Source organism: Taudactylus pleione, unplaced genomic scaffold (assembly GCF_031769625.1).
Source record: "Taudactylus pleione unplaced genomic scaffold, aTauple2 ptg000483l, whole genome shotgun sequence".
NCBI classification, from domain to species: Eukaryota; Metazoa; Chordata; class Amphibia; order Anura; family Myobatrachidae; genus Taudactylus; species Taudactylus pleione.
The window spans coordinates 3,310,429-3,334,248 of record NW_028284885.1 but is presented as its reverse complement, the minus strand read 5'-3'; the positions used below and the strand labels follow the sequence as shown (position 1 = coordinate 3,334,248).

Below are 23,820 nucleotides of genomic sequence, written 5' to 3'. Positions count from 1 at the left end.
TAAACCATAATAAAAAATACATACAGTACATACAGTATACTGATTATACACAGGTATTTATATTAAACCTAATGCAAACGTATGATTTTTTATTTCAATTTATTTTTTTGCCTAGTGCCTCATACCCGATTTTGTTTGCCACACTAGTTTTTAATTAAAATAGGACTAAAACTGGCTGCCTTTGTTTCCAAGTACCACATTTCCATTCCCAATATTACTCCAGATCATTGTGGCAGCACATGAGGTTTGCCAAATGCTGCCCTATTCATTGACTTCATTGAACCATGGATATCTCTAAAACCTGAACTCTTGGGGAGCCGTAAGGGCCGCGTTTGGGAACCTCTGATATAAATTGAAAACTAATTTTTATCCACTCTATGAAATTTTAAATACAGGTATTATATACAGGTTGAGTCTCCCATATCCAAATATTCCGAAATACGGAATATTCCGAATTACGGAATAATTTTGGCATGACTGAAATAATAAAACCTTTGATTTTTGATGGTTCAATGTACACAAACTTTGTCTAAGGCACAAATTATTAAAAATATGGTATAAAATTACCTTCAGGCTGTGTGTATAGGGTGTAAATGAAACATAAATTTATTTCATGTATGTACACAAACTTTGGTTGAGCCACAAAATTATTGAAAATATTGTATAAAATGACCTGCAGGCTGTGTGTATAAGGTGCATATAACACATATATGCATTTTGTGTGTATATTGGGGTCCCATTCCCAAGATATTTCATTATGATATGCAATTATTCCAAAATACGGAATATTCCGTTATCCAAAATACCCCTGGTCCCAAGCATTTTGGATATGGGAGACTCAACCTGTATATAGATAGACTTTTCGCAGTGTTATATTTAACTGTAGCCATAGTAATGAAGATTAAATTAAGTTATAATAAGTATTTTTTTTACTGCAGAATTTTAGGTATATGATGTAATTATTAATTATTGATACTTTTCCAATCTCTTTTCATGCTGAAATGATTAAGAAATAATGTTTTATGCAGATTTGTGTTTGAAGGAAGAGAGATCCGTCTAAATATGTCATGCGGAGTCTTCATTACCATGAATCCGGGGTAGGTGCGCCGATGACGGCTTTACTTCCTGACATACAGAATGTAAAATGTTTCAGCCAATGAATAATACATACGGGCAGGAGACTGTGCAGTAACGAGCGCTAGGACGACCCCCCCTCAGGTAACAAGAAATGTATTCTTTTTTTAGAGACCCTAATTATCTTCCCACCTCCAGTCACGTTTATGGATCAAAACTCCATTAGTGATTGACGGGTCTTAAATAGAAGGTGATACATAATACATAATGGGAACTCTCTGCAGGTATGTAGAATCCTGCCCTATTTTAAGGCTATTGCTTTCCTGCTTGTGTGACTCACATGTACATGGTTAGAATGGGCGGCTTCCGTGTACAAATAGCTCTATGATTCACACACGGCACATTACTGTGAGAAAGTTTCTTAGTAGGTCAGCGAATGTTTTTTCGGGGGGCTAGATGTGGGCCTCTCAGTGAATATTTTTACGGGGGGCTATATATGTGGCCGTCTCACTCATACGTGGCCCACGGACACTTCTCTGGCTTTCATTAACCTCTGGTCTCCAAACTTTTAATCTGTTTTGGGGATGATCTTCTATTATTTTATGTTGATCTGTCAGTTAATGCTGACGTGGTTGTGTTTATAATTGGGGATACAAATGGCCTGATTTGGAGGTGCATGCTATTACATCCGTACATCCGCGACTGCGTCACTTTGCACAGCGCAACTGGAAATGTATGCTGAAGCAGCCAATAGGCTTCCTACTGTCTGCGTCTCTATAGTCAGCCAATCACTGGACGAGGGTCTAGTAACGTCACTGAGGGCCTGATTCTGAGTTGTACGCTAATGGCGCCGCCGCTGTACGCAGCTGCTATGTGAAAATATGAAAATGTCGCAGACGCGGTGGAATGTATCGAGACGCCCACCATCGGCTTTGCAAATCCAAGCATCTGCGTACAAGGGCGCAGCCATCGGTCGAAGATCTTTTAATTATCGCAGGTTTGAGTAACCTTATACCTCCTCAAAATTGCAGCGGGAATTGAGATGCCGGAGATATTTTTATTTTACACGGGATCGCAGATGCAGGATGTGACACTCCCCCAAAGTGGTCGTGACACACCTGCGTTCTTTGACAGTTTACCGATAATCGCTCAACTCCGTAAATATCGTCTTATGGTGCATACACACCCACGGTCAGATATGTCAGATGAACGATCTGAAAGATTTAACCAACGATTTGAACGATTTTAGACTGTATTAAAATGAATGGAATCGTCCAAATCTGACTGCAAACACATCAGATGTCAAATATCATTATCTGACCATCGGGAACGCGCATCGTTCATCGTTGCAGGCTCACATGTCGGATTTTCCTTTCAGATATGAGCGATTGAACGATTTTTTAAATGATTATCGTTCAGATCTGACTAAGGGCCTGATTCAGAGCCGCTCGTAAGCGGCCGCTCGTTCGCTCCGAGCGATGTTTGCCCAACTGCGCATGCGTACGGATCGTTATATGCATGCGCGAACCAGTCAGTGCGGTCGAAATTCATGTGCTCGCAAAATAGCGAATGCCTGATAATTTGAGTGACAGAAAGAGGCGTATGTGAGTGGTAACAGGGGAAGGTGCTTGAAAACGGGGAGTGGAGATCCGATCGCAGGCGTGCTTAAAGGTCAAAACGGGCGTTTTATGGGTGTGCATAATTAAAACAGCAGCGTCATTGACCACGTCACTGGGTTATTTTATAGCCAGAACTGCTCGCAAAATTGTGGTAGCAAAAACCAACCCCAAGAATAGCGAGCAGTTCATATCCTGGTCGATGTACTCGATTAATCTAATAAATAGCGGACATGACGTAGGATGCGAGCGGCCAGAGGGCGTAGTTTCCCAAAAAACGACCGCAAGTTTTGTTCGCTCGTTCAGACCTAGAGGCGTGAACAGACCGCAAAGAGCGAACGGTTCATTTGAATAGCCACCCCTTTTTTTGAACGAACGACCGCAAATAGCGACCAGCTCTGAATCAGGCCCTAAATCTGACTGTGTGTATGCACCATTAGCGTTCATCTCTGAATAAGGCCCTGAGACAGTAGTACACGGCTTATGCAGTAATTTCTGCCACAGCTGATAAATACAGTGTACACTTCCACACAAATACATGTACACACAGAACACACTATAAAGAGCCCTTCTGTCTTCTCAGGTACCAAGGCCGCGTGGAGCTTCCGGACAACCTGAAGTCACTGTTCCGGCCCGTCGCCATGATGGTACCTGACTACCAGCTGATTGCAGAGATAATGCTGTTCTCTGAGGGGTTCAAGGCTGCAAAGTCTCTGTCGGGGAAGCTGGTGAACCTCTATCAGCTGACAAGCAAGCAGCTCTCTCAGCAGGTAACTCGCATTAACATTCTCTATGATGTGGTAAAATCATCATTTGTCTGGTAGGAAAATAAAATCTGAAATCAGTTTTGCAGTTTAATCCATGTTCACAGAAAGCATTAAAAGTAAAAAACAGACAACATTGCATTTTTATTATTTTAGTTCCCATTCTAGTGCTGCAGAGGTGGCAATGGGGATTTTCACTACACGAACAGGCGTAAATATTTCTGCATGAGTTGCAGATTGCGCACTGAGACACCTGCCCCAGGTTGTCTCATTGTAGTCCCATCCCTTCCCCTCACTGTCTCTGTTACATTCCACTCACTGTCCCTGTTCCCTTCCCCTCACTGTCCCTGTTCCCTTCCCCTCACTGTCTCCTGTTCCCTTCCCCTCACTGTCCCCTGTTCCCTTCCCCTCACTGTCCCTGTTCCCTTCCCCTCACTGTCCCTGTTCCCTTCCCCTCACTGTCCCCTGTTCCCTTCCCCTCACTGTCCCCTGTTCCCTTCCCCTCACTGTCTCTGTTCCCTTCCCCTCACTGTCCCCTGTTCCCTTCCCCTCACTGTCCCTGTTCTCTTTCCCTCACTGTCCCTGTTCCCTTCCCCTCACTGTCCCTGTTCCCTTCCCCTCACTGTCCCTGTTCTCTTTCCCTCACTGTCCCTGTTCCCTTCCCCTCACTGTCCCCTGTTCTCTTCCCCATAACCTCTACTGTTCCATCGTTGGATGAAGATATCACTTTCTTGAAGGTCTGCGCACGGCGCCAGTGGCTACTCTATACAGGCACTGGCGAGAGAGCGAGGGGGGTGCACGGAGACTGCACAGGGGCCCTCTTTGCTTTTAAACCTCCCCTGACTGAGTTATATAAAAATAGAAGCTATTTAAATTAATAATATTACAGCCCCAAAAAATCCCCATAGAGTGCAGGTGACAGGTGTAGATATTCAGCTTCTGAGCGGTACAATAAATAACACTATTTTGGGATTGTTTGAGATGGTCTGAAAAATGTATATTCTGCAGCACTTGTCATCATAGTTACCTGTAAATCCCATGTATTGCTGATATGCTGTATAGGAGACAATATAGGGGGAATATAATAGCCTGCGAGATGCAGGAATCCGCGTGATTCTGGCGACTCTGCCCCTTTTTTTTTTTTTTAAACAACAGTAATTTAAAATGCAAAACTAGGTTGGCTTTGTCTTTTAAATTATTGCCGCTATAAAAACCCGGGCAGACTCGCCGGAATTGCGCCAATGCCTTCATCTCGCAGACTATTATATTCTTCCCCATGAGTCCCCGAGTGTCTCGTGTTAGTAGTAAAGACACTCCTTTTTTTTCTAGAATCATTACGATTTTGGAATGAGAGCCATTAAGACGGTTTTGGTCATGGCTGGTCAGCGGAAGCAAGCTCTGGAATCCAGGTAAGAGATATAACATAACATCGCATTACTGTACAGTATGTCTGAGTCTGTAATTCATCTGTCATTACATATGAAATAACATATATATTTCTGTAGGAGATTGGACCACTTATTTCCAATGACTGACATATGGGGGCAGTGACACAGGCAGCACCAGACACCCCAATAAATGCACAGTTAGTGGCAGCACCATACACCCCAATAAATGCACAGTTAGTGGCAGCACCAGACACCCCAATAAATGCACAGTTAGTGGAAGCACCAGACACCCCAATAAATGCACAGTTAGTGGAAGCACCAGACACCCCAATAACTGTACAGTTAGTGGCAGCACCAGACACCCCAATAAATGCACAGTTAGAGGAAGCACCAGACACCCCAATAACTGCACAGTTAGTGGCAGCACCAGACACCCCAATAAATGCACAGTTAGAGGAAGCACCAGACACCCCAATAAATGTACAGTTAGAGGAAGCACCAGACACCCCAATAAATGCACAGTTAGTGTAAGCACCAGACACCCCAATAAATGTACAGTTAGAGGAAGCATCAGACACCCCAATAATGTACAGTTAGAGGAAGCACCAGACACCCCAATAAATGTACAGTTAGTGGCAGCACCAGACACACCAATAAATGTACAGTTAGTGGCAGCACCAGACACCCCAATAAATGTACAGTTAGAGGAAGCACCAGACACCCCAATAAATGTAGTTAGTGGCAGCACCAGACACCCCAATAAATGCACAGTTAGAGGAAGCACCAGACACCCCAATAAATGTACAGTTAGAGGAAGCACCAGACACCCCAATAAATGCACAGTTAGTATAAGCACCAGACACCCCAATAAATGTACAGTTAGAGGAAGCACCAGACACCCCAATAAATGTACAGTTAGAGGAAGCACCAGACACCCCAATAAATGTACAGTTAGTGGCAGCACCAGACACCCCAATAAATGTACAGTTAGTGGCAGCACCAGACACCCCAATAAATGTACAGGTAGTGGAAGCACCAGACACCCCAATAAATGCACAGTTAGTGGCTGCACCATACACCCCAATAAATGCACAGTTAGTGGCAGCACCAGACACCCCAATAAATGCACAGTCAGTGGCAGCACCATACACCCCAATAAATGCACAGTTAGTGGCAGCACCAGACACCCCAATAAATGCACAGTCAGTGGCAGCACCAGACACCCCAATAAATGCACAATTAGTGGCAGCACCAGACACACCAATAAATGTACAGTTAGTGTAAGCACCAGACACCCCAATAAATGCACAGTTAGTGGAAGCACCAGACACCCCAATAAATGCACAGTTAGTGGCAGCACCAGACACACCAATAAATGTACAGTTAGTGTAAGCACCAGACACCCCAATAAATGCACAGTTAGTGTAAGCACCAGACACCCCAATAAATGCACAGTTAGTGGAAGCACCAGACACACCCATAAATGCACAGTTAGTGGAAGCACCAGACACACCAATAAATGCACAGTTAGTGACAGCACCAGACACCCAATAAATGTACAGTTAGTGGCAGCACCATACACACCAATAAATGCACAGTTAGTGGAAGCACCAGACACACCAATAAATGCACAGTTAGTGACAGCACCAGACACCCAATAAATGTACAGTTAGTGACAGCACCATACACACCAATAAATGCACAGTTAGTGGAAGCACCAGACACACCAATAAATGCACAGTTAGTGGAAGCACCAGACACACCAATAAATGCACAGTTAGTGGAAGCACCAGACACCCCAATAAATGTACAGTTAGTGGCAGCACCAGACACCCCAATAACTGTACAGTTAGTGGCAGCACCAGACACCCAATAAATGCACAGTTAGTGGCAGCACCAGACACCCCAATAAATGCACAGTCAGTGTAAGCACCAGACACCCCAATAAATGTACAGTTAGTGGCAGCACCAGACACCCCAATAAATGCACAGTTAGTGACAGCACCAGAGACCCCAATTAATGCACAGTTAGTGGCAGCACCAGACACCCCAATTAATGCACAGTTAGTGGCAGCACCATACACCCCAATAAATGCACAGTTAGTGGCAGCACCAGACACCCAATAAATGCACAGTCAGTGTAAGCACCAGACACCCCAATAAATGTAGAGTTAGTGGCAGCACCAGACACCCCAATAAATGCACAGTCAGTGTAAGCACCAGACACCCCAATAAATGCACAGTTAGTGGAAGCACCAGACACCCCAATAAATGCACAGTTAGTGGCAGCACCAGACACCCCAATTAATGCACAGTTTGTGGCAGCACCAGACACCCCAATAAATGCACAGTTAGTGACAGCACCAGACACCCCAATTAATGTACAGTTAGTGGCAGCACCAGACACCCAATAAATGCACAGTTAGTGTAAGCACCAGACACCCCAAAAAATGCACAGTCAGTGTAAGCACCAGACACCCCAATAAATGCACAGTTAGTGGCAGCACCAGACACCCCAATAAATGCACAGTCAGTGTAAGCACCAGACACCCCAATAAATGCACAGTTAGTGGAAGCACCAGACACCCCAATAAATGCACAGTTAGTGGAAGCACCAGACACCCCAATAAATGCACAATTAGTGGAAGCACCAGACACCCCAATAAATACACAGTTTGTGGCAGCACCAGACACCCCAATTAATGTACAGTTAGTGGAAGCACCAGACACCCCAATAAATGCACAGTTAGTGGAAGCACCAGACACCCCAATAAAAGCACAGTTAGTGGCAGCACCAGACACCCCAATAAATGCACAGTTAGTGACAGCACCAGACACCCCAATTAATGCACAGTTAGTGGCAGCACCAGACACCCCAATTAATGTACAGTTAGTGGCAGCACCAGACACCCAATAAATGCACAGTTAGTGTAAGCACCAGACACCCCAATAAATGCACTGTTAGTGGCAGCACCAGACACCCCAATAAATACACAGTCAGTGTAAGCACCAGACACATCAATAAATGCACAGTTAGTGGCAGCACCAGACACCCCAATAAATGCACAGTCAGTGTAAGCACCAGACACCCCAATAAATGCACAGGTAGTGGAAGCACCAGACACCCCAATAAATGCACAGTTAGTGGAAGCACCAGACACCCCAATAAATGCACAGTTTGTGGCAGCACCAGACACCCCAATTAATGTACAGTTAGTGGAAGCACCAGACACCCCAATAAATGCACAATTAGTGGAAGCACCAGACACCCCAATAAATGCACAGTTTGTGGCAGCACCAGACACCCCAATTAATGTACAGTTAGTGGAAGCACCAGACACCCCAATAAATGCACAGTTAGTGGAAGCACCAGACACCCCAATAAAAGCACAGTTAGTGGCAGCACCAGACACCCCAATTAATGCACAATTAGTGGAGCTTTTCTGAGCTGTGATAACTGTGGATTTTAAACCACCTTGTAACGGTTTAATGTAATTAATTCTGGGTTGGAAACAGAAACTGCTTATAATAAATACCTTTTTCATTCCTCTGCTCATTTCTAAAATGATGGTGTCAACTACTATCTTTTTAAACTACCAGAATTGCTGCTCAATCCAGCTGCTCACTTTCAATCACATAAGGTTGATATGGGGAAAAGAAAAAAAAAAAGGTTTGCTAAAATATGAAGCGTCAGAGAAATCGCCAGGCAGCATCCGTGGAGCGCTCGCTAACCACCAATCACAAGCAGTTGCTAGTGCTGGCGACCGTCATCATCCGCTGTTGGCACCTGCCCCTGACTGGCTTTCCCAGGCCATGTGCATCTTTACCCCGGACTTCACGCATTCGCAATTTCACAAACATGTACTTGGCCTACGTAGGAACGCACCCATTCAGCCTATCTAGAACCACAGATGGGCGTATACATGTGTACCCGTCATCCTGGGTCTCGCAGGATCCGGCCTGATTCAGAGATGTACTGTACGCTAACCTGATGGTTAGGGTCTGCGCATGTGCAGAGCTCGTTCTGCGCATGTGGGGAACGGGTCCTGCGATCTCGCTCACAGACTTCCCCCAAGGCGCAGCATGATTGACATGCTGTGGCATTTGGGGGGCGGAACAGGGGGTTGTCGTATCCATTTTCCGGTAGGGACAAGGCCAGGGTCTGCGGGTAGATTAAGATTTCCTGGTCTCGCAGCTGCCAGGACACGGACAGGCTGCAGTAAGATTCAGCTACCGGTCACGGTCACGTGATTATCCCAAGCTTCGACCTTGGTCGCAGCGCTTGGATCGCAGATGCAGCAAGGAGGTGCCTGTTTCCTATATTTGAAATGGATGGAACTGCACAGCCGATTGCGTGCGTCTCTGAATCAGGAGGCCATGAGTCAGCATTAGGACCAGTGTCAGCATTAGGTCCTTTGGGCCTGATTCAGAGCCGGACGCTCTGACCAGAGCGCTCGCTCTGAATCAGGGCCCTCCTCCATGAAAATGGAGCGTCCTCCTGGACGCTCGTATAGCTGTGGGTCACCACCCACAGCATATACGAGCGTCCAAAAAGATGGTCGCGATGGTCTTGACCGTCGCGACCATCGGACTTGCGACGGAGACCCTGCGGTAGGGTCTCCCTGCCACAAGCCCTGGAGTGATTTTGGCTCTATCAGAGCCAAAATCACTCCCACTGACATCACTGTCAGTGGGGCCGGCTTCAGACGGTAGGCGTTCCCATGGTAACGCCTCCGTCTGGCAGGCACGCCCCAGGCACGCCCACCAAATGGGGCGTGCTGTCAATCAACATCGACAGCACGCCCCCTGTGGTGCGAGACCCGGAGCGATGGGAAGCCCGTCGCTCCCCGGGTCTCGCACATGCGCACGACGGAGCTCCCTCTGTCGTGCGCATGCGCAGTGGGGAACATCGACCCACTTGCGAGCGTACTGCCGCTCGCAAGTGGGTCTGAATGACCCCCTTTGTCAGCAGTAGGTCCTGTGTCAGCATTAGGTCCTGTGTTAGTACGTCTGAGAGCATTCATGCTGGGATTTAGGAAAGTAAGACATTTCCTGTTGGCAAAGGCAGGCTGAGACAGCCCCATGTTGCTCTTGTCTGCCTCAGGTGACCTTAGTTGGCATGTTGTGCTGTTCTGCATTGGGGAAAGCCGTGGTACAGAAGTTACGGCTTCAATAGAAGCATAACAGCCAGTAATGATCTTGGTGAGATGAATCTGCTGGGAGGAATGACAGCGATGCTGACCAGCAGTTCTGTAGGTAGCAGCGTGCAGCAGGGGGGTGTGAGGTCTGCACACCTGTAATCCCATCAATACTGCAACCACTGGCAGAAATACTTTTATTCTATCCTCTCAATGAAGTTAATGCTTTGCAATAGAGATTTTGGGACTCACATAGAAGGTTGAGCTGATACTGCAATAAAAGCAAAATCTGCAAGCAAAGCAAAATATTAATGTGTGTGTGAGAGAGCAGAGCCGTAGATAAAAATAACTTTAAAATCCCCAAAAACTAGGTTTACGGATTAGCTCAGAAAGAAATATGGTGTGATAGTTACTGTAACCATTTCTGTGTCAGCCGTCCGTGTACTCAACAGCCCTCTCAGGCAACTACAGTCAGGTCCATAAATATTGGGACATTGACAGAATTTTCAGATTTTGGCCTCTATTCACCACCACAATGGTTTTGAAATGAAACAAACAAGATGTGCTTTAACTGCAGACTTTCAGATTTAATTTGAGGGTAATTACATCCAAATCGGGTGAACGGTGTAGGAATTACAACAGTTTCAATATGTGCCTCCCACTTTATAAGGGACCAAAAGTAATGGGACTATCAACTCAAAAGCTATTTCATGGACAGGTGTGAGCTATTCCCTCGTTATTTCATTATCAATTAAGCAGGTAAAAGGTCTGGAGTTGATTCTAGGTGTGACATATGCATTTGGAATCAGTTGCTGTTGACTCTCAATATGAGATCCAAAGAGCTGTCACTATCAGTGAAGCAAGCCATCATTAGGCTGAAAAATCAAAACAAACCCATCAGAGAGATAGCAAAAGCATTAGGTGTGGCCAAATCAACTGTTTGGAACATTCTTAAAAAGAAAGAACACACCAGAGAGCTCAGCAACACCAAAAGACCCGGAAGACCACGGAAAACAACTGTGGTGGATGACAAAAGGATTATTTACCTGGTGAAGAAAAACCCCTTCACAACAGTTGGCCAAATCAAGAACACTCTCCAGGAGGTAGGTGTATATGTGTCAAAGTCAACAATCAAGAGAAGACTTCACAAGAGTGAATATAGAGGGTTCACCACAAGATGCAAACCATTGGTGAGCCACAAAAACAGGAAGACCAGATTAGAGTTTGCCAAACAACATGTAAAAAAGCCATTACAGTTCTGGAACAACATCCTAAGGACAGATGAGACAAAGATCAACTTGTACCAGAGTGATGGGAAGAGAAGAGAAGGAAAGGAACTGCTCATGATCCTCATCAGTGAAGCATGGTGGTGGTAGTGTCATGGCGTGGGCATGTATGGCTGCCAATGGAACTGGTTCCCTTGTTTTTATTGATGATGTGACTGCTGACAAAAGCAGCAGAATGAATTCTGAAGTGTTTCGGGCAATATTATATGCTCATATTCAGTCAAATACTTCAGAACTCATTGGATGGCGCTTCACAGTGCAGATGGACAATGACCCGAAGCATACTGCATAAGCAACCAAGGAGTTTTTTAAGGCTAAAAAGTGGAATGTTATGCAATGGCCAAGTCAATCCCCTGACCTGAGTGCGATTGAGCATGCATTTCACTTGATGAAGACAAAACTGAAGGGAAAATGCCCCAAGAACAAGCAGGAACTGAAGACATTTGCAGTAGAGGCCTGGCAGAGCATCACCAGGTATGAAACCCAGCGTCTGGTGATGTCTATGCGTTCCAGACTTCAGGCTGTAATTGCCTGCAAAGGATTTGCAACAAAGTATTAAAAAGTGAAAGTTAGATTTAGGATTGTTTAGTTTGTCCCATTACTTTTGGCCCCTTAAAAAGTGGGGGGCACATATAGAAACCGTTGTAATTCTACACCGTTCACCTGATTTGGATGTAATTACCCTCAAATTAAATCTGAAAGTCTGCAGTTAAATCACATCTTGTTTGTTTCATTTCAAAGCCATTGTGGTGGTGAATAGAGGCCAAAATAAGAAAATTCTGTCAATGTCCCAATATTAATGGACCTGACTGTATGTTTACTGTTGTAGACTAATGTGTGTGTGTGTGTGTGTGTGCGTGTGTGTATATATATATATATATATATATATATATATATATATATACATATATACATACATACCTAAATACAGACACATACACTACCAGTTAATAGTTTTGCAAAGCCCCCATTTTTCCAGTTTTTATTGAAATTTACGTAGTTTTAATGTCTCAATGTGCTGTGAGATTAAGGGGTTTATGTACTAATAATTATGAATAAATTCTTATCTATCCTTCTCGCCGGGGATATTTAGCATTTTTAATGAAAATATCCCGGCTATGTACAAAGAGGAACTAAAAGAGACTGTGGTTGCGGTAACCGCTGTCCCTGCGAGTTATATCGCCGGCAAATTGGAGAAGTCTTTCACAGCAGTTAAAGACGTCTTCGGGGGAAGCTGACACTGCGCATACACACAGCATCAGCTGCCGGGGCTGCAGGGGGAGAGATTGAATATCTCTCTCCTGTTCCTGGAGCCCCCATGGGTACACACTAAGCGGTGTGTATCCAGCACGTTGTCATTCACAGTGGGACCTGGCAGGGGTGCCGGCATTGGCAAGTGCGTACACACTTGCCGATGCCGGCAGCGACCGATTGACAGCGGGAGCCTTGCTGCATTCGACAGAATGGCCCCCTCTGACGATATTGCCCGGCAGACCTGCATGCAGGTCCGACGGGCGATGTCGCTGACGAGACATCGGAGCGCTCATCATCAGCGACATGTCCAGTACACATTTACAGCAGACACTGGGCTGAACTCTGAAAAGCTTTGCTTTTTGAAGTTTAGTACATAGGGGTCAGATCGTAATCCCCATTGACAATAATGGGAACTGCGATCTGTAGTGCTAATTAGCACTTTGCCAGGGATCTCTGTGAAATCTTCTGCTTTTTGCTGTTAGTACATAACGACAATACATACAATTATGCTGAAACTGCAGTTTCTGCATAATTTTAAGTAAAAAACAGCTTGATACATAGGGCCTGATTCAGAGCCGCTCGTAAGCGGCCGCTCGTTCGCTCCGAGCGATGTTTGCACAACTGCGCATGCGTACGGATCGTAATACGCATGCGCGAACCAGTCAGTGCGGTCGAAAATCGTTTGTTCGCTAAATAGCAAATGCCTGCTATTTTGAGTGACAGAATGAGGTGTATATGGGTGGTAACAGGGGAAGGTGCTTGAAAACGGGGAGTGGAGATCAGAACGCAGGCGTGCTTAAAGGTCAAAACGGGCGTTTTAAGGGTGTGCATAATTAATACAGCAGCGTCATTGACCACGTCACTGGGTTATTTTATAGCCAGAACTGCTCGCAAGATTGTGGTAGGAAAACCCAACCACAAGAATAGCGAGCAGTTCATACGCTGGTCGATGTACTCGATTAATCTAATAAATAACGGACACGACAAGGATGCTAGCGGCCAGGGGGCGTATTTTTTTCAAAAAACTACCGCAAGTTTTGTTCGCTCGTTCAGACATAGAGGCGTGAACAGACCGCAAAGAGCGAACGGTTCATTTGAATAGCCACCCCTATTTTCTGTACAAACGACCGCAAATAGCGTCCGGCTCTGAATCAGGCCCTTAGGCCCCTAAAACATAGAACAGATAAACAATTGTACAATTAGCCACCTCTTACAGATATAACCGCCGGACACACCTGTGGCTCTCTTCCTACAATGGAAATCACATTGCTCGGGAAGCTCTTCCCAGCTCTGTTGCAGAAGTTCCCACAGATGTGCTGCATGTGTAGCTTACTTTGCTTTCACCCTTCTGTCCGGTACATTGCAGAGCAGCGATGGGGTGTAAGTTAGGGGATTGTGCAGCCCCTCCATGATTTGAAGCTTGATCTTTCCTGGAAGGTGGCTCTGACATAGCCTGGAGGTAGTTTGGGTCATTATATTGGTGAAGGATGAACACATGACCACAGGGATGGACTGGCCCACAGGGGGACAGGGGAAATCCCTGGTGGGCCCCACTGCCTGAGGACCCCACCCCCTCCTCTAGGAGTGGAGCAGGATCATGGATGAACTTGGGTGCCTGATTTGTTTCCCTGAAGACTACACCAAGATTATCCCTCCTGCCAATCAAAGTGTGTGGTGCTGACACACCTCTGTCTCCTCTTTTATAAAGGGGCCCTGTTTTTTGCATGTCCTCTCTAATAGTTGGCCAAGTCCATCTGTATTGGCTGGCCACGCCCCCTCTGGTGGCTGGCCACACCCTTAAGCTTGGGCCCCTACCACCATTGCATTCCCTGGTGGGCCCTTCATGCACCATTCCGACACTGCATGACCACCTAGGTGTAGATTAGAGGGTACTGCATTATGCTGCATCATGCTGTGGTAGCCCCTTTGGTTCAGGGTACCAGTCACTCTGTGCAAGTCGCCAACTCAGGATCCAGCAAAAGAGCCCCAGACCATCGCGCTTCCTCCTCCATGATTGGCAGTAATACCACTTTCAGACAGGAAAAAGACAAAATCCCGGCTTTTACCCATTTGCATGTCGGATTGTTTTGTCAGTCCCTGCCTGTAATATGCTGAGTAACACAGGTATGTCTTCTGTCTGAAAGGGTCAACCTGGGTCAAAATTCCCGAATCTCCGACCATGGTCAATTCCTGGGTCAAAGTCTCAGGATTTTCGACCCGGGTTGACCCTTTCAGACAGAAAAATGACCCGTGTTGATCAGCAAATTACCGGGTTGAAATGTTTGCCCTGGTAATTTTTTATTTTTTTTTCTGTCTGAAAAGGGTATTAGTATCACAGGTGTTTATTTGCTAAGATGCTGCTTCCTTGTGTGTCTAAGTTGAAATTTAAAATGGCAATGCTTTTAATAGCAAAACATTTGTTGTTTCACTATAAAAGGCATTGCCGTTTTACATTTTGGACTGGAAAACCCTGGGAAGTAGTAGCTTATACAAGCGGTCACTTAATTTATAACCCCAAACATTGAGAAACCATCCTTTCGTCTACTCAGTGGTGCAAAAAAAACCCTGTGTGATGAACCAAAGATTTCAAATTTTGGTTCCTTCTTCCAAGCTTCAGTAGTCCCCTGCAGAGCCGTAACTAGACTCATAGTCATAAGATAGTGCACCTGAAAAAGGGCCATGGCCTCATGGAGACGGGCCAGGGAAGAGATAAGGGAGTATACGGGAACATTTTTCTTTTATAACACTGTTCACTGTTTGTTTATTATATATGTACCTCACTTTTCATTTTCATTCTTTATATGCAGCAGTAGCTGCTCCTAACTATCTCTTTCACACTGCACTTTTCTCACTATGGCGGTGCCCTGGGGCGGCTTAGCTGGGCTAGTTTGGGGGTGTCCTGTGCTCTGGATTGGAATCGTAGTATGTTAGGGACCTACCCTACAGAGGTTACCTGGATATGGCCCGTAACCTTGGCCAAGATTATGCTAAAAACCTCTATTGATTGCAAAATTTTATTGCATTTATATATTATTAATAATTTGGAGTTGTGCACCTGAGATTTGTCTGTTTTTGTGCAAGAGATAGGGGAGGCCAGGAGATGCTGGGGATAAATAGGGACATAATATAGTGCACCTGAGAGAGGGCCATGGCCTCATGAGGAAGGGCCAGGGAAGAGATAGGGGAGGCCAGGAGATGCTGGGGATAAATAGGGACATAATATAGTGCACCTGAGAGAGGGCCATGGCCTCATGGGGAAGGGCCAGGGAAGAGATAGGGGAGGCCAGGAGATGCTGGGGATAAATAGGGACATAATATAGTGCACCTGAGAGAGGGCCATGGCCTCATGGGGAAGGGCCAGGGAAGAGATAGGGGAGGCCAGGAGATGCTGGGGATAAATAGGGACATAATATAGTGCACCTGAGAGAGGGCCATGGCCTCATGGGGAAGGGCCAGGGAAGAGATAGGGGAGGCCAGGAGATGCTGGGGATAAATAGGGACATAATATAGTGCACCTGAGAGAGGGCCATGGCCTCATGGGGAAGGGCCAGGGAAGAGATAGGGGAGGCCAGGAGATGCTGGGGATAAATAGGGACATAATATAGTGCACCTGAGAGAGGGCCATGGCCTCATGGGGAAGGGCCAGGGAAGAGATAGGGGAGGCCAGGAGATGCTGGGGATAAATAGGGACATAATATAGTGCACCTGAGAGAGGGCCATGGCCTCATGGGGAAGGGCCAGGGAAGAGATAGGGGAGGCCAGGAGATGCTGGGGATAAATAGGGACATAATATAGTGCACCTGAGAGAGGGCCATGGCCTCATGGGGAAGGGCCAGGGAAGAGATAGAGGAGGCCAGGAGATGCTGGGGATAAATGGGGACATAATATAGTGCACCTGAGAGAGGGCCATGGCCTCATGGGGAAGGGCCAGGGAAGAGATAGGGGAGGCCAGGAGATGCTGGGGATAAATAGGGACATAATATAGTGCACCTGAGAGAGGGCCATGGCCTCATGGGGAAGGGCCAGGGAAGAGATAGGGGAGGCCAGGAGATGCTGGGGATAAATAGGGACATAATATAGTGCACCTGAGAGAGGGCCATGGCCTCATGGGGAAGGGCCAGGGAAGAGATAGGGGAGGCCAGGAGATGCTGGGGATAAATAGAGACATAATATAGTGCACCTGAGAGAGGGCCATGGCCTCATGGGGAAGGGCCAGGGAAGAGATAGAGGAGGCCAGGAGATGCTGGGGATAAATGGGGACATAATATAGTGCACCTGAGAGAGGGCCATGGCCTCATGGGGAAGGGCCAGGGAAGAGATAGAGGAGGCCAGGAGATCAGGCTTGCCTACCCTCCCGATTTGGCCGGGAGCCTCCCGATTTTCGGGTGCCGCTCCCGGCCCCCCGGAAAGGCAGGCAAGCCTCCCGGCAGCCGGCAACCCTCCCAACCACCCCCAAGAATAAACGAAAAAACCCCGCAGTGGGGGGGCCGGTGACGCGATTCGCGTTGAATCGCGTCATCGTGGCCCCGCCCCCTGGTTCACAATGCCAAAAATAATGGCATTGTGAAGAGGGGGCGGGGCTATGATGACGCGATCACGCAGCTCCACCCCGGCTCCGCCCCCAAAAGTGACATCATGGCCGGGCACGCCCCCCGCTGTTAGCTGACAATCAGCTCCCTCCCGGAAGGAGGGAACTGATTGTCGGCAAGTATGCAGGAGATGCTGGGGATAAATAGGGACATAATATAGTGCACCTGAGAGAGGGCCATGGCCTCATGGGGAAGGGCCAGGGAAGAGATAGGGGAGGCCAGGAGATGCTGGGGATAAATAGGGACATAATATAGTGCACCTGAGAGAGGGCCATGGCCTCATGGGGAAGGGCCAGGGAAGAGATAGGGGAGGCCAGGAGATGCTGGGGATAAAAGAAGAGGAAGCTACAAGTGATAATGATAATAAACAGGAAGACTGACAGGCACAACTAGCGCCCCCTGCCCTGCAGTGCCCTGGCACTGGTCGCACCACCCTATTTACGGTCCTGGTCAGCTGGCTGTGCTTCATGGCCCAGGCAAGTCTCTCTTTCTTATTTTGCCATCTTGGCCATGGCATCCTTACTGTCACTGGACTTGTCACCGGTGAATCTCAGACTTGCATACATCGACCACTGTTGAGCTGTACATGAAGCTGTTATACTGTGAGCTGCCTATCACTGACGCTGTTATCTTCTGATTGTGTGGCGGCTTTTGTCTGTCAGGATCTTCCCGTCCGTTCCCAAGGGGCCCATTCATTAAGGATTGCGTTGCAATGCGATGTGGGCAGGATATCTCCGCCCATGATAGTATTCCAAGATTGCAAGATGCGTTCATAGCACTGAAATGTATTACCTGGCACCCGCGGGAACAGGAGCCCGTCCCTGCGATGTGCCCAGAGTGCTGCCGGGGCTACTTCACACGCCGGCCGCCATTACTGGGGAGAACCCTCAGTCGGCTAATTATGTGAATTGTAGCCCATAGGCTACAGCATAGTAACCTGCCGGTGGGAATGTAGGGATCGCAGCAGGTATCGGAGATACATGGGGGTGATACTAAATATTTGCAGTTACCTACCAAAGACGGGTGCCGTTTTCTCGCCATTATGATAGCAATATAGTTCTCCCTGCAGTGTAATATTGTCCAAATGAGTGTGTAATAACAGTCTGTTCCAGCACTGCTTTTATACAGACTAAAGGCCCCCATACATCAGCAATCGATTGTGGCAATCCAGCAATTTGCAATCGATTGTGTATAAGACTCTGCAATGTATGGGCTTCACAGGTCGCAGATTGCAACCAAAAAGTGATTGGAATTGTTAAATCAGATTGTCCAACATGTTGGATTTCACAGATCGATTGGGGCTGTAGATTGCTAGTGTATGGCCATGATCAGCAGATCTGCAGACTGTTACTAGTAAAATGATAGGTCTTTCAAGATTGGAATATCTGTGGGCCTGATTCAGAGCCGCTCGTAAGCGGCCACTCGTTAGCTCTGAGCGATGCTCGCACAACGTATGGTTCGCAATGCGCATGCGCAAACCAGTCATTGCGGTCGGAAATCGTGCGCTCGTCAAACGAGGGGCTACTAATTTGATTGACAGAATGTACCGTTTGTGGGCGGTAACAGGGGAAGGTGCTTGAAAACGGGGAGTGGTGATCCGAACGCAGGCGTGCCTAACGGTGAAAAGGGCGTTTAATGGGAGTGCATAATTAGTAAAGGAGCGTCATCGACCACGTCACTTGGTTCTCTTTTAGCCTGAGCTGCTCGCAGTGATAGCGGGAAGTAAATCCTACCGCAAGCACTGCGAGCAGTTCAGATGCCTTTCGATGTTCCCGATTAATCTAATAAATACCGGAGATGACGTGTGATGCGAACGACAAAGGGTCGTCTTTACAAAATAGCGAGAGCATTTTTCGGACGTTCGCTCAGACATAGAGGCGTCAACACACCGCAAAGAGCGAGCGCTCAATTTAAATATCCGGCCCCTTTTTAAGAACGAGCGACCGCAAATAGCGTCCGGGTCTGAATCAAGCCCTGTGTTTGCTGCAATTGATCTGCAAATCACTAAAACAGATCTGTAGTGTATGGGCGCAGATTGTTAGATTGGGAAATCCTAATATCAGGCAATAAATCTTCAAATTGTTCAATTGTGGTTTTCAGATTGCTGATATTTGGGGGCTTATATACTTGTTATCATGTCATCAGCAGCAGTTGTGACACCTGTAGGAATTGTTTGAATCAACTTTCAAGGCTTAAATTAGAACAGCTGCAAGTTCTTAACCGGCTACTTGTTCCCTGAAAAGGCCTTTTATTGTATCTTTTTTACAACTCAGAAATTTACATATTTTATTTTTTCCAACCTCTAGCAGTTAGCGCTTATCTTTGTACCATTCCTGGTTATTCGCAGGACCTGAATTTATTAAATGTCAGTAAAATCTGGAAAAATGGGGGGTGTTCCTCTCATCCTAGGAACTGTCTGTGGGCCTGATTCAGAGCCGGACGCAATTAGCGCTCGCTCGTCCAGAAAATAGGGGTGGCTATTCAAATGAATCCTATCGCTCTTTGCGGTCTGTTCACGCCTCTAGGTCTGAACGAGTGAACAAAACTTGCGGTCGTTTTTTGAGAAACTACGCCCCCTGGCCGCTCGCATCCTACGTCATGTCCGCTATTTATTAGATTAATCGAGTACATCGACTAGCGTATGAACTGCTCGCTATTCTTGTGGTTGGTTTTTCCTACCGCAATCTTGCGAGCAGTTCTGGCTATAAAATAACCCAGTGACGTGGTCAATGACGCTCCTGTATTAATTATGCACACCCTTAAAACGCCCGTTTTGACCTTTAAGCACGCCTGCGTTCGGATCTCCACTCCCCGTTTTCAAGCACCTTCCCCCGTTACCACCCACATACGCCTCCTCCTGTCACTCAAAATAGCAGGCATTCGCTGTTTAGCGAACAAATGAATTTCGTCCGCACTGACTGGTTCGCGCATGCGTATAACGATCCGTAACGCATGCGCAGTTGTGCAAACATCGCTCGGAACGAACGAGCGGCCGCTTACGAGCGGCTCTGAATCAGGCCCTGTGTGTATATATCTGGTTTCTTTGACTTATAAACCACCCATGTGTATTGTAATTCAGGTTACAGTTGTTTGTTATAGTGATTTAACAATGTGTTTAATATGGTTATTGGACCTCCGTTATTATGACGAGCAGGTTTATTTAGGCCTGGGAAGGAGCCGGTTCAGACTGAAATGTTACCTGTCCCAGGACCAGCGGGGCTGTACTGTGCTCATCTAAAGCTGCATACACACGTAACGATGTTAGTAACCAACGATTTTCGTTAACGATTTTTGTTCAGATTTTCCCTTGAAAAAGTGAACGAAAATCGTTTACAAAAATCGTTGGTTACTAAATTAATGAACGATTTTGTCAACGATTTTCATGAACGATGAACGATTTTTTAATCATACATACAGTGAATGGACATCGTTCATCGTTCATTCTGTACAACATGAACGAAAATAGTTATGTTGGACAGTCAGAATGGACGATGAACTACAAACTACAACCGGGAGCGCGCTTGGACGATTATCGTTCACCCCCCAAGAAATTAATGATTTTTCTAAACGATTTAACAATAACGAAGGCGTTATAGTTAAATCGTTCAAAAAAATCGCTACGTGTGTACGCACCTTTATACATAATCCAGCCCACTCCCACTCTTCTCACTTGTCTCCCAGCCACAGTAACCAGTGCCGGGACCATTCATTTGTCTGAAGCTGGAATATAATTAGCAAGAATAGGAACAGGGCATTGCCTATCAGATAGCGAGGGAGTCATGGCAGGAAGTTAGCATTGGTATAGATGCAGAGAAATTGTGCTTACAGTAAATATATACATTTGTACCAGTGCCCTGTGTAGTTTTTATTTAGCATGTATAATTTTTTTATATGAATAAGTAAGAGGTAATAGATTTATACAAATGTTGTTTTATATGCTTCAATATCCAGTAAGAAGCGTTTCTAATCTGCAGGTTATTAGTTTTATGAATCTGCTGTTTCTCCTCATTGTCTAACTTCTCTATATAGCTGCTAGCCACAGGCCATCTTTCCATATAACTTCCTGCAGCCCTAGTAGTGATTCCCGCTGACTTCTCTCCCGCCCTCCACACTACTGACCCCTCTCAGCCTTACTAACTGCTCGTCATAACTCTGCTTCCAAACAAGAGTGTGTCTATGCAGTGACGTCACTGAGGTCACATAGACCCTGCGTGCATCCTAAAAGGGGGCATGGCCTCATGGCATCACTCTGTGAGATGCTGGGCTAGACCCAGAGACTCTCTCCTCACTGCCGACTTCTCCTCATTGACCGGAAGCCGGGCGCTGTACAATAACACCACAATGCAGCGCCCGGGTCCTGGGCACCGGGGAGGCAGCTTTTTGGTGTCGCCCCCTCAGATGGTGACACCTGCTGCGGTCCGCACCTCCCTAGTGGTGCCCCTGCGTCTATATGTAAATCTTAATGTGCCATAAATGGTCTCCAAAATTCAGTCTGTTCTCAGTGCAGCTGCGGATCTTATTTTCCTCTCCTGCTCCGCTCCCCCCCCCTCTGTATCCCCCTCCTCTGCCCCCTCCTCCTCCTGTTTCCCTCCTCCTCCTGTTTCCCCCCTCCTCTGTTTCCCCCCTCCTCTGTTTCCCCCCCTCCTCTGTTCCTCCCTCCTCTGCTCCTCCTCTATCCCCCTCCTCTGTAGCCCCCTCCTCTGCTTCTCATCTGCTCCTCCTCCTCCGTATCCCCCTCCTCTGTATCCCCCTCCTCTGCTCCTCCCTCCTCTGTATCCTCCTCCTCTGCTCCTCCTCTGTAGCCACCTCCTCTGCTCCTCCCTACTCTGTATCCTCCTCCTCTGTATCCCCCTCCTCTGCTCCTCCGTCCTTTGTTCCACCCTCCTCTGTATCCCCCTCCTCTGCTCCTCCTCTGTAGCCACCTCATCTGCTCCTCCCTCCTCTGTATCCTCCTCCTCTGCTCCTCCTCTGTATCCTCCTCCTCTGCTCCTCCTCTGTATCTCCCTCCTCTGCTCCTCCCTCCTCTGCTCCTCCCTCCTCTGTATCCTCCTCTGTATCCCCCTCCTATGCTCCTCCATCCTTTGTTCCACCCTCCTCTGTATCCCCCTCATCTGCTCCTCCTCTGTAGCCCCCTCCTCTGCTCCTCCCTCCTCTATAGCCCCCTTCTCTGCTCCTCCCTCCTCTGTATCTCCCTCCTCTGTAGCCCCCTCCTCTTTTCCTCCCTCCTCTGCAACCTGCTTCATCTAGTACGTTCTGGAAAATTATAGCTAGAAGCTGATTGGTTGCTATGGCTACATCTCCACTTGTTCTCTTTAAGATAAATCTCACCCATTGACTTAAACCGCTCATCCCCCCGCATCCTAACCTCACCTCTGTCCACACACCCTCTCCCCTCCTCCTCTGACCAAACTCTCTGCTCATCCCTGGTCACTTTCTCTCACATCCACCTCCAAGATTCCCATCCTGTGGAACTTTCTCCCTCTCCCATTCAGACTCATACCAGTCCCCCCAAATTCAAACACACCCATGAAACTTACCTTCTAATGATAGGGTACAATCCCTCCTAATAACTCTTTTCTACCTCCTCATCGTGTATCCTTCCCAGCTCACCCTCTGACTGTTCTCTCCTTCCCCCTAGTGTGTAAGCCCCTACGGGCAGCCAGGGCTATAACTAGGGGTGAGTGAGCGGTGCCATCACACACAGAACCCTCATTCTTCTACATAATAATTTGTCATTTGTGTTATGCCTACAATCCCATCCGTACCTGCGGAATGACGAGTTACCTTCTATCTGCACGCAGAGAGACGGAAACACCACTGACCCCTGACCATGAGACAATGATTATAATTGGTGCCTTAAAAGAAGCAAATTTACCAAAATTTTTGCCTGAAGATGTTCCCCTTTTTGAAAGCATCATGGCCGATCTGTTTCCAGGCATCACCCTTGAAAAAGCAAATACCAAGAGATTAGAGGTAATGACGGCAATTCTGACTTTCTGATGTACAATGTATCACTCTGTCCATATATGTGTACTACAAGTGCTGTATGTATATATGTACTCAGGGCCTGATTCAGAGCCGGACGCTCTGACAGAGCGCTTGCTCTGAATCAGGGCCGTCCTTCTTGTTTTTCAGAGCGGCCTCCTGGCCGCTCACATAACTGTGGGTGACGGTTTGCCCATCGCTATCCGGGTCTCGCGCATGCGCACGACGGAGCCGGCTCCGTCGTGCGCATTCGCACTGGTCACCATCGACCCTCTTGCGAGCACTCAGCGCTCGCGAGTGGGTCTGAATCAGGCCCTATCAGGGTTGGACTGGCCCACAGGGGTACAGGGGAAACCCCCGGTGGGCCCCACTGCCCAAGGGCCCAAATCCTCTTCTAGAGATCAGGTTCTAGACTGTGCACTTGAATTATACATAATACATGCAGTATGTTACATTATACTGCACAGGACTATGGTGTATATTCAACAATGCATTGCTGTTATTAATCTATTATTTATTGTATGCACTAGCAGTATTTACTAGATATATTTTTAAAGGGGCCCAGGTCATGCACTCTGTAATGATTAGCTAAGCCTCTGTGGAAGCTGGCCACACCCCTTCTGGATGCTGACCACACCCCTAAATAAGGGCCCCAACACTGCATTCCCCCGGTGGGCCCTTCATGCTCCAGTCCGACACTGGGCCCTATGTGTATCCGTGTACTGT

General features: G+C 47.1%; 1 protein-coding gene across 1 annotated transcript in view; it reads left to right on the top strand.

The window, feature by feature from the left end:
• Positions 1–23,820, top strand: part of DNAH14 (dynein axonemal heavy chain 14) — a 1,015,490-nt gene that overhangs the window by 264,631 nt on the left and 727,039 nt on the right. Inside the window, exons 32-35 of the mRNA XM_088449338.1 lie at positions 1,029–1,097; positions 3,274–3,460; positions 4,784–4,863; positions 22,911–23,082. Of these exons, the coding sequence (XP_088305464.1) occupies positions 1,029–1,097; positions 3,274–3,460; positions 4,784–4,863; positions 22,911–23,082 (508 nt within the window). The remainder of the gene's footprint in view (positions 1–1,028; positions 1,098–3,273; positions 3,461–4,783; positions 4,864–22,910; positions 23,083–23,820) is intronic.